Here is a 19,507-nt window from a genome sequence, read left to right as displayed (position 1 = left end):
CATGATATAGAAAGCACCTCCTGTACAAGATTTCTTGGGTGCCAGAGTAGAGGGATATAAGACACTCTTTCACATGGTTTTGAAGACTGACCAGTACCAGGATCTGTGTAGTAAGTCAGCAGATAAATTCAGGACACTACAGTCTGAACAGCAGTAAGGGGAAGGCCCAGAAAGAGCTAATACTTCAGCTCAAGACCAAAGGCAGGAAACTATTATATACATACAGCCCAGGACTAGAGAGATGTCTCAGTGGATAAGGACCTGCTGTATAAGCATGGGTTTGGATCCCCAAGACTCATATGAATGCCAGCTGTGGTGTTGTGCATCCAGATCCCCTTTGCTAGGGATGGAAGTGGACTGATCCTAGGAACTGATTGGCCAGCAAGTCTAGCTAAGGGATTGCATTACAGGTTCAGTGGAAGACCCTGTCTCAAAAGGGAAGATTGAGAGATGATTGGGGAAGACACACAAAGCTGACTTCCGGCCTCTACACTTGCCCGCCCACAGGAATGAGCACACATGCACACATCTACACTCTGGCCCTTAAGAACGGACATCTTTGAGTGGAAGGTAAATACTTGTTTTTGTAAGCTTTAAAGACATAAGGATTTTTTTTCTTTAAAGAATTTTATTGTTTTATTTTATGTGTATGTGTGTTTTACCTATGTGTATATTTGTACTTCCATCTTTGAAGTGTCTTCAGAGGCCATAAGAGGGCATTGAATCCCCTGAAACGGGAGTTACAGGCAACTGTGAGCCACCACAAGGGCACTGGGAACCAACCCAAGCATTAAGTGCTCTTAATCACTCAGCACTCCACCCTGGGGATTATACTTTTATATAGCATTATTACAGCAGTGGTCAACCACTCCAGGAGGAGGAAACTACTAATCCTGTAAGAAAGGCAAAGCCATCTGGCCATCCCGTGGCTCCACCGAGCGGTGATACAGGTCTGTTGTGTATACACCTTTTCTCCACTGTGTCAAGAAACACTCGGAATTCAGATCATGCTTTCTTCTTGACTCTCCTTAGTCTCAGACACTATGTGGATATATGTATACCTAATTCTGGATTTGTCTATGAGCTGGGCCTGCCCATTTCCCCTCTCAGTTAAAAACACTTAGCAAAGACCTGCCCTGGTCGTTTCCGTATTCCCTTTAACAAAAGCACATGATATCTCGTTGTCTTGATACTCACTGCTGTGTGTGTACACAAGTATGCATGTATGTATATACATATGTACTGAGGTCAGAGGCTGACATGCGTGACCAGGAAGCCTTCATAGATCCCCTTCTCACTACTTTCTCAGCACTAGGGTTACAGATGGATGCCATGCCTTACTTTTGGTGGGGGTTAGGGATCTGAACTTAGTTCCTCATGCTTGTATGGCAGGTATTATACTGGTGAGCCATCTTCCCAACCACCTAGAGCAGTGGTTTGCAACCTTCCTAATGCCATGATCCTTTAATACAGTGCCCCACCCCAACCATAGACTTCTTTTCATTGCTACTGTCATGAATCATAATGCATATATATATATATATATATATATATATATATATTATGCAGGATATCTGATATGAGCTCCACTGCACCACTGCCCAGATACTCATTATTAAATAAGAAAAATGAAACACCACAAAAAGATGTTGAAATCACATCACCAGAGAAGTGCCCTTATGTCCACAGTCTCTTGGACCACAAGTTGTTGTCAAATCCCCAGGACTTCTCAGACTGAAGACAGAGACGGTAAGGTCCTAAAGGAGAGCCGTCTCTATGGAGGTAATCCAATCGCTTCAGAAAAGCCCACAGCGAGCCCCTGCCTATGGCTCCAGCTGGAGCTCTTGGTCTGGTCTGTAGTCCACCCTAGGAGCAATCTCAGACCTTGAAGATGGCTAAACTAACTTTGGAGAGAAATAACACCTACCTGAGAGCTGGGTGGGGCCACCAAGTTGATGCCTGGAGGGGCTGCCAATGCTCCTGAGGGTGGACCCATGGCAGAAGTGATGACTCGGTAGGGGGAACCGAGAGCATTGAGGGGTGTTCCCACAGCACCCAGTGTCCGTGGGGCACTCACTGGGGTGTCCGTGTAGCTGGGGTGGCTGTCCATTGGCTTCCCTGTGGGCAAGACTGCTGATGGGCTCATGGATGTTGAGCCAGTGTGGGCAGGGGGGCCTATAAAAGAAAAAGCATAGGTCATGAGAGTTTAGGAAAGCAGAGATAGGGCTCCCGCGGATACAGAGACCTAGCCCACCCCTGATTTTGTTTCCCGGGCCCTTCCCCTCCTTTTGGCCACTCTTACAAATGCTAGTTGCTCAGATAAGCCAAGTGCAGGGATAGGAGAGGGCTTGGCCTAGAAGATGGTTCACTGATGCCTTAGTTCTCCAAGTTTCTCTCTGCATCCATTGTATGGCTCACAAGTCTCCTGTGACTGTGTCCTGGGCCAGTCAGTCAGGAAGGACAAGTGAATAGGTGCCCAAGCTTCCCGAATATTCCCTACCTCAACTTCATACAGCTATGAGAACAGGGGTAAGACTAACGTCCACTCACCCATGTGCAAACGGCTGAAGTGGGTACCAGATCCTGGGAAGCACAGGAAGGTAACTGTACACTGACGTGTAGACGGCACTTCCACCTCCCTCCAGGGGCAGGCACTACAGCACTAGTGCCCGGGGAAGAGGCTCTGAGAGCATGGGAGCATTAAGCGGGTAATTAGTATAAACTGCTTGGCTCAACTCAGTTGGACCCATGTTCCCAGTAACTAACGAAAGACGGAAGAGATGAGTGGGTGTTCCCACATCATCTTGAGAGTTCACCATGGAACATTTTCTCCAGTGGGATTATAAATCCCAGTCTCTGCAAAATAGTCTAGAAAGCATAACAAGGGCAGCTCTGACCGCACCCTTGCAACTGTGGCCCTGGGTCCCTGAGCAGCTGGCATGAAAGACCAGATGGCAAGAGGTATGCAAAATTGCTGCCCTTAGTTCAGCCAGAGCACATTGTTGTACACAGGGAGAGAAAAAGAAAACTGAGTGGTTAGTGAGTATGGCCTGCAGGAGACGCTGCCCAATTCCAAACACCAATTTCAAACACCTTCTGTGACCATACTCTATCTGAGCAATAAGTGCTAACATTAGAAGGCACAGACAACCTTCTCCCTTAAAGTTCTGGGGCTGAACAGGGAGTGTCAGAAAGTAATTGTGGAATTGATCTTAAATGTCTGCCTGGACTTGGTCCTTCTGCTTTGTTAGTTAAGGTCTACCTAAGGAAAGGAGTTACTCTAGGGCTGGTAAGATGGCTGAGTGGGTAAAGGCACCAACTGCTAGATCTAGAATTCAAATCCTGGAACCCACACAGTGGAAAGGGAGAACCAGCTCCCACAAACTGTCCTCTGGGTCCCCCCCACCCCATACATCACTGTGGCAGGAGTGCTGATGCATCTACACACACACACACACACACACACGCCACAAACTCAAACAGGAATCATTGTTTCATGCAGAAAACCATCTCTCATCCCACCTGGCCCCAACGTCCCACTTTTGTCTGAACTGCCATTCTGAAGGGAACTAGTCAAACATTTTTTTTAAGCAATAAATTGATTTTAGAGGAATACCAAGTGTAATAGCTAATCTTCATTGTTGACCTGACTGGATTTAGAATCACCTAGTAGATACTCCTGGGAAAGTCTGTTTCCAAATAGGTTTAACTGAGGAGGGAAAACCCACCCTGAATGTAGGCATTGTAACCTCATGGAAGGGGGCTCTGAAATGAATAAAAGAGGGCAAGGGACAATGGCAGATGAGTACTGGCTTCTTAATCTGCTCAGATATCAGCAAACAGCCCCACACCACAGACAGAGGCTAGTCCTGCTGCAACATCTCCTCTGCCATAATGGACTGTATCCCCTGAACCGTGAGCCAAAATAAATCCTTCTCCCTCAAGCTGCTTCCTCCTAGATTCATTGTCATAGAAAGGAGTCAAGGAACAATATGACAATATAAAGTATATTCTTTCTATAAAAACTGTAAAAATCAGCATCAAGTGATTTTTAAGAAACATGAACTCCTCCCCAAAAGGAAAAAAAAAAAAAAAAAAAGAAAAGAAAAGAAAAGAAAACCAGATGTGGTAGTGCAAACCTTTAATCCTAGCCCTTGAGAGGCTCAAGCAATCAGCTCTCTGAGCTCCAGGCTAGCCTGGTGTGTACAAAGCAAGTTCCAGGACAGCCAGAGCTACACAAAAAAATACTGTCTCAAAAAACAAGGAAGGGAGGGAGGGAAGAAGGAGGGGAAAGAGAGAAAGAAGGGAGGGAAGAATGAAGAAAGGAAGAAAGGAAGGAAGGACTGGCCTGCACAGAAACATAGAAATAGATACTAGAGAATGTATAAGTTATTTCAGAGATAAACTGAGATGGTAACATGCAAGCAATTTGAAAATAGAAGCATATTGTAACTGCTCCTAGTAAAAACGAAGGCAACTTGACTATGAACTGCAGTGGTGGGAAGGGTTCTTTGTTGAGATAGAATGAAATAGTGCATATATCCAGTTATCAATTGTCTTAGAGGTATACTGAGCCAGCAAGATGGCTTAGTGGGTAATAGCACTTGCTGCCAAATCTGATGACCCGAGGATCTTGTCCAGGACTCACACAGTAGGAGAGAACTAACTCCTGTAGGTCATTCTCTAGTCTCCCACATATGCCATGTCACAGGTATGCAACAGATAAATACACACATGCACTCTCTCACACTAGCAAGCAAATAAATAAATAAATAAAATTTTTACTTTAAAAAATGTTAATGTGACTGACTTCTAATGTGGCAGTCAACCCAGAAAGGTAGATAATTTATAACCAGATTTCCAAAACTGAAATCTAATTCAGAGAGACAAATGTATCTTTCACAAATGTTTTTGGAACTTTGTCCCTGACAATGACCTAGCAGTTCTTAGCAACAATGTTTGGCTTTTAGCAAAGATATCGGGCTCTTCTATGGGTTGAATGTTTACGTCCTTCCAAAAATCGTTTTGAAATTCAAACCCCAGGTTTGAGGAGGTGAGGAGCGCCTCAGGATGCGCCCTCAAAAATGGATCGATGCCCTTCCAAAAGAAGCTTCAGAACACTACGAGGCCTTCCAGATCTTGTCTGCATGTGAAGAAACAGCATTTGTCTCTTTTCTACTACTTCCCTCACGAGAGGATCAGAATTCAGAGGGCGCCACAATCGGAGTGGAAAGCCAGGGCTTTGATCTTGGACTTTGAAGCCTCAGGAATTATAAGTAAAAGAGTCATTATTTATGAATTAGCCAGACTGAAGTATCTTGTTATAGCAGTGGGAATGAACAGTTGCTTGCTCAGGTTCACTCTGACTCTGCACCCTGTCTACCTTGCTGGCTCCCTGATCCTGTGTCTTAAACTTACATCATTTGTAACATGCCAACTGCCCAGAAACCTCGAAAATGCCCTAGGACTATTCTATGGGGTTCATTTTCTTTTTTCAATCAGTGTGTGTGTTGGAAATTCCTTGGGAGGTCGTGTCTTTCTTGATAATAGGCCAAGGAAAGGTAGTTTTCTTTTTGTGGGTCTCATTTCTCCCAGCAAGGAGCTGGTGTTTGGTAGCCTCTACTATCCTTCCAGCTAGCTCTGTTCTGTGAGTGGTGCCCAGAGCACAGCCTTCAAGCATTGGAGAGAAAGGACAGGCAATGGTAGTGTGGAATTGTCCGAGGCTAAGGGAGCCCTGTTATTACCAGCTGGACTTTGTTAGGCCTTCAAACTGTCTGGCAAGTACAGTTTGAAATGCTGACTATCATCAAGAGCCCAGACTGTGACAAGAATATGTAGGATGCAGAAAAAACATCATCACTTTCCGAAGTGTGTTGTAGCACTGTGGTCTCAAGTACAATCCTACAGGGGAGGGGACATAAGCTCTGATGTGAAAAAAATGCCCTAGGTTGACCTCCAGACTCTAATTGTCAGCCATGTAGACTTTCATTGTCTTAAACAACCAGAATTTACTTCATCAGTTCTGAACGCTGAAAGCCCAACATCTGTATGCTGCTGCAGTGTTGAGGCTTGCAGGTGCCCTCTTTGCTGTGTCCTCCACGTGTGCCTGCTCCTGGGTTTCCTCCTCTCCTTAGAACCCAAGTCCTGTTGAGTCCTCTGTGGAACTGTGTGGACTGAGACAACCACGCCTGCCTCAGAGAAACAGAGAGAATGCTTGAGACCCATGGCCCAGTTGCAGAAGCTGGAAGGCTCACTACTCTGTAGGGAGGGCGAGGAAGGGACTGCTTGTGAGTTGACAGTCACAGCAGACTAGTTTGGGAAAGATGGAAGGGCTGTGGGGGTGTGGCTCGGTGGTAGCACCTGCCTGCAGTGCATAAGGCCTTGGTTAAGTACCCACCACTGAAAAGTAGAATAGTCCACTCCAAGTGAATGCTCACATAAGGGTTCCAACTAGTAAGCATTGATACAGGCACATGAGGGTTTTCAGTATTGGGTTTTCTAAGTGGTGGCTCATAAATAGCTCAAAGTGATCCTCTGTCACCCCAGTGCTATCCTTAGGTCACCTCATATCATCTCATAATTCAGCCTAAGACACAGATCCTCTTCAATGACGTCTCTTCAGAATTCCTGGTGACCGTGGTCAGTGACCTCTATGCTTGTCTGTCCATCATCCTGGACTAACTGTGAATGTGACCCAACACATTTGTAGACTACACCACCGTGCGACAGCGTCATAAGGTTGGACACCCCTGCTGTAAACAGTCATCATGGTTCCCAGCACTTTGCTCAAAATAATATTTGATGGCTAATTATTGACTAGTGAGGCATTTGTTTGTTACTCTATATAACGAGATATACAACACATCAACAAAAATCATTTACACACGAAAATGTTCCTGGCAGTTATCAAAAGCAAAATCTGTGGAATCTCTAAACAACAAATGGTGTGTGTGTGTGTGTGTGTGTGTGTGTGTGTGTGTGTGTGTGTGTAAATGAGAGAGGGGGAAAGGAATAGAAAACAGAGAGAAGGGAGAGGAGAAAGAGACAGGCAGTTGTTGAGAAAGAGAAAAGGGAAGTACTGAGATGTACAGAATTCTTACCAAGGTAAGGAGTTGCTTAGCAACGGCTCCTCCACCAATGAAAGTGAAATGTCAAGCCTGTAGTCTTTCTGACTGGCCAGACAAGGGAGCAAATGGCTTGGCATGTCCACCCCTTTGCTGCTGTGCCAGGGTGGAGAGTTTGTTTTCTCACTGGCAGCCCTCTTCGGGAGGGCAAGAAGACTTGTCACGAGCCATTGAGAATAGCTAATGCCCACCCATGGGGAAGGGAACAATTTCTCAGACCTGGATTCACAATAAATTGGGGTGAGGGGGAGCATCCTGGGGCCCTGTACCACTCTGGTTTCTCCCACGGTGGGGACAATCCCACACCCAACTCTCCCTCCTTTCTTCCAGTAGAAAGATACTGTGCTTAAGCTGACAATCAGAATATTCGGTGCCTGGCTTGTTCTTTGTTTAAGGAAAACTTACACATCCTTTCCCTACTTGGCTCTGAATGTGCTGGCAGGCTTTTGAGTGAGTTCGGCAGGGGACTAGCCTTATGAAGGGCTTTAATTGACACTTTTGTGTTGTCTCCTCTCCTGAATAACAATAATAGCTAATATTATTGAGGAATTGCCATGAGCCAGACAGAGTTCTCAACATTTTACATATATTAACTCACTTCATGCCAACAGCACTAGGAGGCTGGTACTTAAAAAAAAAAAAAGATTATTATCAAACATTCATTGCATGAACTGGTGGGCTTCATTGTGATACTCTTGTGCAATAAGGCTGGTACTCTTATTGTCCCTACTTGTGGGGGTGTGAAACCTGGGAGATAGCGGGATCAAATAACTTACATAAGGGAACAAGGCATTTGAGACTAAGGAAGCAACAGAGATCGAGTTTAATCCCAGTCCCTCTGATTGTACAGTGGTAGTTTCTGGCACTTTTCCTGAGATGGTCCTTCCTGCATCTTCTTCCTGATTGAGTTCTTAGCCTGTCTCAGGATCCTGACCCAGGATCCTTCTAACTCCTGACTCCAGCCCTTCATAGTCCAAACCCCAGCTACAGTTCCCTTCTGCAAGACCCTTGCCCAGCACAACCTTGCATGGGAGGGCCATCCTGCACTAGGATTTGCTAAGATACTTTTTTATATTTGAATCATTATCAGTATTTTCCAAAGCACTTTCGCATTAGTATCTGAGCTGGATGGAAAGGGTTTTTTTTGTTTTGTTTTGTTTTTTGTTTGTTTTCTTTTTTTTATGCCTATTTGACTGGAGCAAAGCTGGGTGTCTTAACAGGTGTGAAAAATGAGGTATTAGAAACAAGACTCCCTGGAGACTCCCGGGGTGGGCAGGTGATAGGGAGTCCACCTAGAAGAAAGCCCAGTGGGAAGCCTCCTCTGCAGCCAAAGCCTTTCCTCCTTTCCTGGATTTTTTTTTAAGAGAGAAGAAACAAGAACTTGTCCAGAGTGGAAAACATGGAGAAATGACCCTGCTTCTGTTTCTGGGGCACTCAGTTCCTCTCAGCCACTGAGAGGAAAGTAGGGAGAGGCCAAAAGAGATGCTCTGGTGAGGACCTGTGGGGCTAGGATGGGCTGCAGAGGCAGACAGCCTTTCCCAGCCACTGGGGGGGGGGGTTTCTACCTAGACTCACAGTTCAGGAAGAGGCTGTGTGTGTGTGTGTGTGTGTGTGTGTGTGTGTGTGTGTGTGTGTGTGTGTGTGTTTGTGTGTGTGTGTGTGTGTGTGTGTGTGTGTGTGGTGGCTTCTTCCAGTGCTTCAAGGAGCGGTTGGGGGAGTGCTTTTTTTTTTTTTTTTGTCATCTTTTCTTTTTCCTCCACTTCCCCTCCCCATCCCCATTCCTCTCAACTCCCTCTGCTCCCACCCTGAAATCTGTGATGATGGAGTGATGAAAAGCAGGAAAGATTGATAATCAGCCTCATTATTACTGGCATTATATATAATTATAGCAAAACCTCACTCATTTGGATCAATTGAGAGGAAAATCAGTTTAAATTCCTGACAAGTTGGCAGATTACTTTTAAATTACAATTTTATTACTTCTAAGTAACACACGTGAATAGTTTGTGTTTCAAGTACCATAAGCTAATGGTTACTAAGTGGGGATTTTATAAAACCTGCTTTAAAAGACTCTTTTGTAATTAACGCCCCGTTAATATGCTAATGACATTCCTACTATGCTTCTTAAATTGCTTGAAAACAGATGTATCTTAAATAGTCCCAATGCTTCTTTTACCAGCTTATTTGCTTAACAAACCTTCTTTATTTTTTTTTTTTTTTGTAAATTAGCAAATACAAGCTAATTTATACCATGGTGGGTTTTTTAAAAAAATATTTATTACTTGTGAATGTATACAGATGCTTGTGTGTGAATGCAGGTATGAACAGGGCCAAGGCACAAGTATCAGTCTTCAACTTCACCTTGTGTGAGGCAGGCTCACTCTCTTTGGTGAATGAGTGGTGGTAGTGGTGGCTAGCCCAGGGCTTCCTCTCCTGGCTCTGCCTCCCTTTCTTAGCCCTGCCTCCCTCTCCTGGCCCTTCCTCCCATCCCCAGGTAGACTCTGTGTCCAAATGGCTTCTGGGGATTCCAACTCATATCCTTCCACTCACTCAGAAAGTGCTATTACCCACTGGGCTATCTCCCCAGTGCCCTATGACCATTTAATCACCTTTCTTAATTGATTATGTCATAAGTTAATAAGACTATATTGCTTTTAATTAGGAGCCAGACTTATAAGACTTCAAGAACCACCTTGACTTATAAAAGAGGGAATGAGCTCAGAGACAGAGCTGCTCAGGGCCACGCAGGGCAAAGCTCCAGGACTTCTGATCACTCAAACCATACATATTGTGCCCACTAAATAATGCCTATAGTCGTGGCATTCTTTGTGAATCTATGCTGCTATTTCCATAACAACTACTGGCTTTTCAAAAACATTTTTTTATTTTTCTTTTCTTTCTTTTCTTTCTTTCTTTCTTTCTTTCTTTTTTTTCAGTGCTATGTGCCAGGGTCCATGACAAACCTTTTAGGTAGAACCATCACTCCTTGAGGAAAGGTCTATTTTGTTACAGTTACAGGCTGATACAGGGTGGCTTGTAGGGTAAACTTATCCCCATTAGGCAGATCAGCAAACAGAGGTTCCTGATGACAAAGTGGCTCTGTCAATATGGCTTGCTGAGAATTACTACAGCCAGTGCTTTATATAACGTAGAAGTGGGGTCTAACCTCACACCATGCCTATCCACCTCTTTGGATAGTTTTGCTCACACACTACTTTTTCACCCAGGACCAATTATAAGCCAGATGGGTATGATACTGCCCCATAACAAATGAGATGTACTGGGAGATCCCACTGACAAAAACTGTCTATCTCACAAGCCAGGTCCATATTCTGGTACCATGTATTCCAAGAGCCCTTCTAGCCATGTACCAGCAGGAGTGTGAGGCAGGTGCTGAGGGAGCCACTGAATAAGGTCTCATTGCTGATGTCTCTGAACATTAGTTCTGCCCACCACAGCTCTTTAACCCATGGCCTTTGTCACTCTGGGCTCCTTGTTCAAGTTCTCCCAGCCTCAGAATAAGGATAGCCCTTTCTAAACACTAGAGTTGTCTTATAATGCAATTAAATCTATTTCTATACAATGTTACCTTTGGCTTCATCTGTTCTTGGGTTCTACATACCTGAATCTTTCAGATTTCTAAACTTAAACTCAGCCTGAGAGAAATTTCCAGAAATAATAAAGCCTCAAATGTTTTCAAGGATTTGGAGCCCACGTGTATACTCCAGAAAGCAAATAGGGCACAGGTCCTACACACACCAGGTTTTTAGGCCTTAAATCGAATGAATGAATGAATGAATGAATGAATGAACAAACGAATGAATGAGCAGGCATTCCCTTACCAGTCCAAGGAACTACTTCCCTGCTTGCTGATTTCTGCTCTGCTCCCCTCATTGTTGGAGGCGAGAAAACACAGGTACTCTGAAACCCAAGCCCTCCATGAGGCTGCCTCCCCATCACACTCAAGACTAGTAAGATGGAAAAGAGAGACAAACATGATGAGTCCCAGAAATAAAACTCGGGCAAACAGCCTAAAATATTTATTAAGCACTTTTCCTGCCAGTCATCTAACTTCTTGTAAATGTTCTTCTGATTTAAAGATCACAGCCTTTTCCATTTTTAGAGTTCAAATATTAATTCTGAAATCCTAACAGGAGCTTGAATTGACCTTGCACCTGGAAATCCTTACTGTGCACACCCTTTGCCCTCTTGGACAAGGGCAACAAGGGGCTCCAGGCCCTTTAATTCAAAGGTGACAAAACAGAAGTCAGGAGTTAGCAAGGTCCCTACCCTGGTGCAAAGGGCTCTGGAAGGGCAGGGGTAGGAGATCCCTGATCATGGCCGCCTCTCGAGCACCTGCCCTGGGATGACATGCTAACCTGTGACTGTCTGAAACCTGTGATCCTCCAGGAGTCAAATCCAAGTCATGTTTATTTCAGCATGTACCAATGTACAGTCTGATACTTTTAGGCAGACAGCCCTCTTGTAAGGGGGGTGGGGAGAGGTGCATGTACATACAGAATTCTAGTCACGTTTAATGCCACCCTCCAAATGTTGTGTGTTGATATTTATAAATTTCCATTCTTAAAAGAAACAAATCTAGCCCTTACAGCTGCAGGTCATTGCTTACCCACTCAAAATGGATAGCAGGGAAGGGGAGGACCCCATGGTTCAGCTGCCTGCCCCTGTCCTGCCCACTCAGAGTTGCCCCCAAATGGAATGGCAAAAATGGGTTTGAAGATGATATCCATCCCTGCAAACTGGCCAAGCTACATCTAAGCATCTCCAAAAGTCATTGCAGGCAGGACAGATCCTATGGGATGCTGTCTGACTATGAGAACTCAACCCTGTGACAGAGAAACCAGAAGAAAAGTGCTTTACAGCCAGGGCGTTGGGGATCTCAACTAACAGAAGAGCAATCAGAAATGGTAATAAAACTTCTCCAGAGAAATCCCCTGGGGACCAGCAGCCTTGCTGGAGCACAACCATAGCTATAGCTCTTTCTGAATACAAGGGTTCATTTGAGCACTTCTCACAGATGCAGTGTGGCCTGCAAAAGTGTACACTGCCCACTGTCCAGCCCACCCCTGCCCCGGAATGGAACACACCTGCACATATTAAAATAAAATGTAACCCACCTAGGGAAAAATTAACCTTTGTTTTGTCCCCTGCCTCCTCCCTAAGATATTTTATACTTTCTGCTACAATGATTCAAAAGAGAAAAAGTAGGTGCTATGAACCATAAGCAAGTTGTAAATAATACAGGGAAAAATAGCTATGTAAGTTATTCTTACAAATAACTCACCCATTTCATTTCTGGGACTCTTTCCTACCTCGTACCCCTCTAACCATGGGTGTGGCCACACAGTTAAGCTCAGCCGCCCTGGTAGACTCGGACCCTGCCTGGATTCTGCTCCTTGCTGGCAGCAATGATCTTGAATAGTTTGCTCAAGCTCTCTAGGGTTCTGTTTCCTGTTTGTAAAATGGTGGGAAATGTTAATAGTATCTTATCTCCAAGGACCCCAGAGAACACAATACTTGCATGTAGTGCCCCGGAGAGTGCTTGGCACACACAGGTGTCTCCCAAATGCTATTAATCTCACTCTTGTGGGTATGACTGAGCTAGGATTGGGTTCATCTCATGAGAGCCAACCAAGTCCAGGAATCCTAAAAAGGAAATGCCTTCCATCTCCTGAACTCTGTGTCATCTACTTTCCCACCAGAAAAGAAAACAGCAGCTCCCTTCAGTAGCATTGACATCAGATACTGGGGGGAAGGGGGGGAGGCAGCTAAAGGCACAGCTCTCAGCGGACTCCCATGCTAGACCTTGCGTAGTTTCTTCTCTTGGCTGCTACTGATCAACTTACCTCTTTGTGATACTGTAAATGTTTCAGAAAATAGTTTATCCTAAATATGTTCCTTCCTTCATTTCATAAACAGTTATTTCTTCCTACACAAACCCTAACCACTTATGCCCATGGTAACTTTCAATTAACCACCCACACATCTGTGAAGGGAAAAAATGTGTTCTGGAAACTACACACATGGTATACATACGTACACAAATGCTGTCAACTTGACTCTCCTCTGTGGCTATTCTCAAGTTGAAAGAGGGCAGTTTCTTCCTTCCTTCCTTCCTTTCTTTCTTTCTTTCTTTCTTTCTTTCTTTCTTTCTTCATTCAAGCTCTGTATTTTATTCTTTATCCTTCTCCTGTTCTCCCTGAAGTAGTGGTCACAGCTGTTCATTCAGTTGAATGCAGCCAAAACACTTCTTTTTTTAATGATAATATTTTTTATTTAAATTTGAAACAAGCTTGTTTTACATGTCAGTCCCAGTTCCCTTACCTTCCTTCTCCACTGCTCCCCCAACCCCCATCCATCCCGTTTCTGCTCCCCAAGGAGGGTGAGAGCTTCCATGGGAAAACTTCAAAGTCTGTCATATCATTTGGAGCAGGGCCTAGGCCCTCCCTCATGTGTCTAGGCTGAGAGAGTATCCCTCTATGTGGGGCTCCCAAAGTTCATTCATATACTAGAGATAAATATTGATCCACTACCAGAGGCCCCATAGACTGCCCAGTCCTCCTAACTAACACCCATGTTCAGGGGGTCTGGGTTGGTCCTATGCTGGTTTCCCAGCTATGAGACTGGGGAGCATGAGCTCCCCACCCCTTGTTCAGGTCAGCTGTTTCTGTGGATTTCTCCAGCCTGGTCTTGACCCGAAAGGGGGCAGTTTCTATGCCAGAGCCAGGTCAGGTGAGCAAGACTCTTAAAAATCAGGAGGTCCCTAAGAAGCCACCAGTTATGCCCCAGAGTTTACTGTTGCTCGTAAGCTATTCTGCAGTTTATTTCTCAATGGCCAGGCCCAATTTTCCAGGCTGGAGTGAGATAGACTGCTGTCCCTATCCTTGCAAAACAAGTGTGCTGGCCTCAAAGACTGAGGCAGCTCTGCAGAGCATGGACCTGTAGCCTGACTACCTGGATTCAAAGGATAGCTGTGACATTTCTACCTGTGAGGGTCCTTTACCTCCCAAAGCCTCCAGCTACTCCTCTAAAAGAAACAGAGCAGCAACCAGTGTCAGCCAGCCTGCTTGCTGCTGGGTTGGCCCTGGCAGAGTGCTCACACTAACAGCTGGTCCCTGTCTAATAGGTACTTGTCACCCTCTGTCCCTTCTCTTCTCTCCCCTGGGATCACCACACAATTGGATAGGGAATCACAAGCTTTGTCTTGAAGCATACTGGGAAAACAAGTATTTTCCCACTTCGGGTGGCAAACCCAAGACTTAGCCAGGAAGGAGAAAACAGTTCTCTACCATCCAAGATGAGTCCAATCCCAGAAAGTGTCACTTTGCAGGTCCCTGTAGGCACTGGCCTTCAGTCACGTCATAAGCACAGCACAGACATGGGTGTTATTCCCCCACAGTGGCATTGCTGCCCTGGAGATTCTTACAGGACCCCAGAACCTTCTGTGGCTCCATTTGCTAATATGTGAAAAGGCAGGAGTCACCCATCATTGTAATTATGAAGGCAGAGGCATTATAATGGCTGCAGGTGATGTGCTCAGGTTTCCTGAGCCTGCAGTGGGATCCCTCTCCTGCACTGAAGGTTCTTAGTACAGAAGGGGCAGTGTATTCCTCTTAACTGGCTCATGCAAACAAAATGGAAAACATCAACAAAACCAAGCAAAAGAAGTCATTCCTTTCTTAGTGATGTCAATGAAAAGCATCATTAGAATTAAGCATTTAAACAACCCTCCCCAAAGTTATAGTAGATCTGATATAGCAATTATACCAAATAATGGAACCTCCACAATTATTAATATGGAAGCCAGCAAAATGTGTTGGTTTTTGCAGACTTAGTTGTACATTTTTTCCAGATCCACAATTCATTATTCTACAGTAATATCTGGTATTTAAATTGATTTGCATGTTGGCTTCTGAGCAAAATGGGAGGGATGGAAATACTAATTTGTATTTGGTACCAAATGTACAGACACTACTTTTTTTTTTCCACGTGCTAGCTACCTCATTTAATTCTCAAAACAAAACTCTAAAAAATGCCATTACAAATCCCACTTTAGAGAGTGAAGATGTGAAAGTCTAGAGAGGTTCAGTAGCTTGCCTAAGATTATACAGATAAATGATGAAAAATAATGGCCCAAAGTCAACAATGTCATTCTCTCTGTGTCTTTCTCCCCACGCCCCCAGTGTGTGTGTGTGTGTGTGTGTGTTTGTTTCTGTTTGCTACATCCAGTAAAAGCAATTCTACTATAAATCTGAATTAGAGGTGTTTCTAAAAGCATTTTGCAACTCTATCATTCATTGCCTTGAACTAATCTCAGCCTTCTTCTAGGCCTCAGCTTGGTGTCTATCCAAAGGGAGACTTCCTCAACTTTCCTTATGGTCCTGAGTTGCTAACATTTCACAGTTCCAGCTAGCAGACCCGAAAGGATCTTAGACTGAGTCCCTCTTTCTTCTGTTTTGAAGCCACCATCTCACAGATCTTGAGGGTCTTAAGAATCAAGCTGAACATAAACATGCCCCTCAAACAACCAAGGTCGTGTGCAAGGGAAAAAGTTGTTCTCAGACCTGAAGAGGGCTGAGATGGGAGTGGAGAAGGCCCTGACTATAACCTAGAGGTCATATGTCAGGTGATATTGGCCACTACTCACAGCCATCAAACTGTCCCAAATAACTTGAGCTTTACCTTGGGCCCATTCCCATGTTCCCTTGTCCCTGGGCTCAAACAGCAATCTTCTAATGCTTTGGCCACTGAACACAGTACAGCATTATTGTTTATACCCAAGGATCGCACTCCAGTGCCAATGGTAGTGTGTCATTCACATGCAATCTCTGGGTTCCTGGCCCCTGTTGGGCTCACACAGTCACTGGATGCACTCTGAAGGAATGAGACACCTCCTGCCCAAAGCCTCCAAACAAGGGATGGTTGTGTGTCACAGTGCCTCCCCAGAGGATGCAGTCTAATAAAGTGACAAACTTTCCTCACAGGCCTTTGGACAAATTGGCTCTCTTCACAGGAGAGGTCAAGAGAGCAGGGACTTCCCTTCTGAAGATCTTGCAAATCTGTCTGCTTCACCGTGCCTGCCAGAATCCATACAACAGGGCTCTGACTTTGGTTCCCAAGAAAGCGAACTCCATGCCACCACCAGACACATGAGAAGTCAGTTGGTTTGAGTGCTGGTTGCATTTACACATGGCTGGTGTCCAGACTACTCCTGTCCCTGAAGTTGGGAGGGGGGGTCGTTCTCAGGACAGATGTACCTGGACATGCAAACAGCCCATGAACTCAGCCTCTGGAAGCTTCTCTGGGGAGGGAGTGACTACCCTGCCAGGCTTGGCTACTTAGAGCCTCAGTTTGCAGGTTCGTCTCCTAAGAGCCTGGCCTTCCCTACCCCCAGCCCTAGATCTCGACCCCTAGAGCGGAAATGATGACAGCAACCCTTGCTGTGGAATTGGGGGCAGCAGCAGGGGAGGAGAGAAGAGGCTATTAGCAAATCAAAAGGGGGAAACGCAGGGAGGAAAGCAGGGTGGCAAATTAAAGGGGTATGTTTCCTTTTTGAAAAATCCCATTGTAGAGAAATCGGCTTTTAAGTAAAAGCAACCTTGCCCTTGTTGTAAAGTATTTCCAGCACTTTTTTGCCCAAGCAAAACCTTTTACATCACTTTTAGCCCCTCATTACAAATTAAATAATAGGTAACATCTTAGCAATTTCCTCACTCTTTTCACTTTTCACACCCACGGGACATGGTAGGGGGGCGCATCGTAGCAAAGCTCTTTATCTCAGTTTCAGACCCTCTCTTCTCCGAATACCCCCAAGCCCTTCTTCTGATATGCAAACACGCCTTTACCTTGGGACCATTCTCCCTTGTGCACAGAGAAGCACCCACGAAACACGCGGTACACGCTCTGCACATGCATTTGAACATATATGCCCGCCTTCCAATTCCATGCTACGTTATCCTGTTTCCTCCCTGCCTCTCCCCGACAGGTTCCCACTCACACAGTGAAGCCCAAGTGAGGTCCTTACCACCAAAGCCGGTGGGAAACTTCATGAAGTGGGAATAATTTCCATACATGTTTGCTGTTCAGTTCATTCCTCTGCCGCGCTTCTGAAGAGTACAGCCTCTCCCGGCTCCCAGGCACAGCCCAGCTTCCTTCAACTTGGGCTAACAAGAGTGGCCATCGCTTGCTAGCAGCCGGGGGAGCGCAGGCTGGGCCAGCCCTCTGGGATTAGTCAGGAATCTGCCTCTAGATCCGAGAGTCCACATAGTGTTGAGAGGCTGTGGCGAAGGCAGCAGCTGGTGCCTGTCAGTAATCAAGCATAATGCTGCCGCCACTGCTACTCTTCTTGCCTCTTGCCGCCGCCGTCGCTGCTGCTGCTGCTGCTGCCGCCGCCGCCGCCGCCGCGCCTGAGATCCTGTTGCTAGTTTGATTAACTCTGGGTTAGGCTGCTGTGAGCGACTCTTCCAGCTCCCCGCTAGTCCCCAGAGGTCCCTACCGGGTGGCACAATCTATTAGCTGGGAACCAATCGATGCATGAGTGCCCTAGTAGGTCAGGACAGAGGGGGAGGCCACAGCGGATAGAAGACTCTTTAGGTGCCTTTTCCTTGACTTGCACCCACAAAAAATCAATGGGATTTTATTAAAATGCATTTTCTCACTCTGGCTCCTCTCTGTCCAGTGCACTTGTCATTTGATCTGTGAAAGGGGGTGGGGGGTGCGGGCCAAGAGAGAACAGAGCCCTTTCATAAGCACAAAATTAGAAAAGCATGAGACTAGATGCCCAAAGACGAAAAACTAAAATAGAGCAGCCTTTAGATTTGGGCTGGGCCCCTCCTGCTTGGGAGGCAAGCCCACAGTGGTCCCTACTCTAACAATGGAAGCCCTGACAGAGCAGCCAAGACCAGGACAGGTTCACAAGGAAGCCTACAGGTAGGAGGCTTCCTACAGGTAGGAAGGGGATGTTGCCTCCACAAAGTGGTATTCATGCTGATGTTTCAAACATCCACCATTATTGGGATGGGGGAGGTAACTTTACCTTGCCAACCACCATTGTGCCATCTGCTCAAAGATTATCCCTGCTTTCTCACCGACACAGAGAGTCCCTTGGATAGAGCCAAGCACAGATGGAAGTCTAAGTTCCTTTTGTATTTGGGTCTGATGTACAGATTCCGTGGGAAAGCCCTGCTCAGCCTATATTTGAATACCTTCCGTGTTGGAGAACTCACTACCATCCCAATTCATCTCTAGAGAGCGTTCATCACCCTATCCTTTTCTCCCTACAGCTTCAGCACCCAGGATCTCAGCTACTCTTTGAAACCACAGAAGAGAAGAAGCCCATGGGATTTGTCACTGGATCATCTGCAAGCTCTGACAAAGCTCTACCAAACTCTCCAGATGCTCCTGGTTCTTCCAGAGTTCACGACCATTCAAAACATGGAGGGGGCTGGGAAGATGGCTCTGTGGGTAAGAATACTGGATGTGCCTGCTGGAGGATGTGAATTCAGATCCCCAGTGCCCATGGAACAAAGCTGAATGTAGCCATGTGCACCTATGACCCCAGCCAGCACTGCAGACAGGAGTGGAGCTGGGAAGGTTGACAGATGGGGCATGCTAGCCACAGGCAGAGTTGAAGAAGAAATGATGAGCTTGGGTTCAGAGAGATACCTTGTCTAACAAGAACAGAGTAGAACTTGATAGAAGACACCTGACATTCTTTTCTGGCCTCTGCATTTGCATGCATGGGCAAGCAGAGTTGCAACCCCCCACCCCCTCCCCCCCACACACACACCTTGTTTCTAACAATGTCATTTCTATAGATAGCCTCCTGGAAGAGAAAGAAATTGTTCTTCCATGTTGTGATAGGAAGGTGATGGGCATGCTGTGAGGGGAAAGAACTGAGGGGGTCACAAAGGATGAAGGTTTCTCCTGATACTGCATACGACATAGATGGCCAGAGAAGTAAATCAAACCAGAGTGCTATGGGACAAAAACAAACATCTGAACTCTAGAAGAAACCAAAATAAAAAGTAGGAAAAAAGTGCCAGGGGTGAGAACAAAGTCAAGATGGCAAAAAGAGGAGGCCATGAAGCAGACCAGAGCAACAGGAGTCAAGAAGGAGGGTGACAATGTGATAAGGAGGAGCTGTATGGACTCTGGTGTTCCTGTGGATGGGCACTGGCTCTCAGAGCATTAATCAAGGGTAGGCTGTTGTAAGTAGTGCAGGGCAGCTCCCAGGGCATCTGCTCACTTAGGCCAGCATCGGGGCTCTAGTGCTAATTCTCAGGAAACTAAAGCTCAGAGATAAAGCCTCCCCACTCATGCTAACCTTGTGTACAGCCAGCCCCCTTCCAGTTCCTGGATGG

At 45.7% G+C, this 19,507-nt stretch overlaps 1 protein-coding gene across 1 annotated transcript in view; it reads right to left on the bottom strand.

Moving 5' to 3' along the window:
• Rxrg (retinoid X receptor gamma) overlaps nucleotides 1-17,766 on the bottom strand; it is a 42,655-nt gene extending 24,889 nt beyond the window's left edge. Inside the window, exons 1-2 of the mRNA XM_051186198.1 lie at nucleotides 17,170-17,766; nucleotides 1,928-2,175 (exon numbers count right to left, since the gene is read on the bottom strand). Of these exons, the coding sequence (XP_051042155.1) occupies nucleotides 1,928-2,175; nucleotides 17,170-17,218 (297 nt within the window). The 5' untranslated portion in view covers nucleotides 17,219-17,766. The remainder of the gene's footprint in view (nucleotides 1-1,927; nucleotides 2,176-17,169) is intronic.
• Nucleotides 17,767-19,507: the final 1,741 nt, after the last annotated feature.

Source organism: Phodopus roborovskii, unplaced genomic scaffold (genome assembly GCF_943737965.1).
Source record: "Phodopus roborovskii unplaced genomic scaffold, PHOROB, whole genome shotgun sequence".
Lineage (NCBI taxonomy): Eukaryota > Metazoa > Chordata > Mammalia > Rodentia > Cricetidae > Phodopus > Phodopus roborovskii.
Note: the sequence above shows the minus strand (reverse complement) of the source record. Positions and strands in the feature narration are given on the sequence as shown.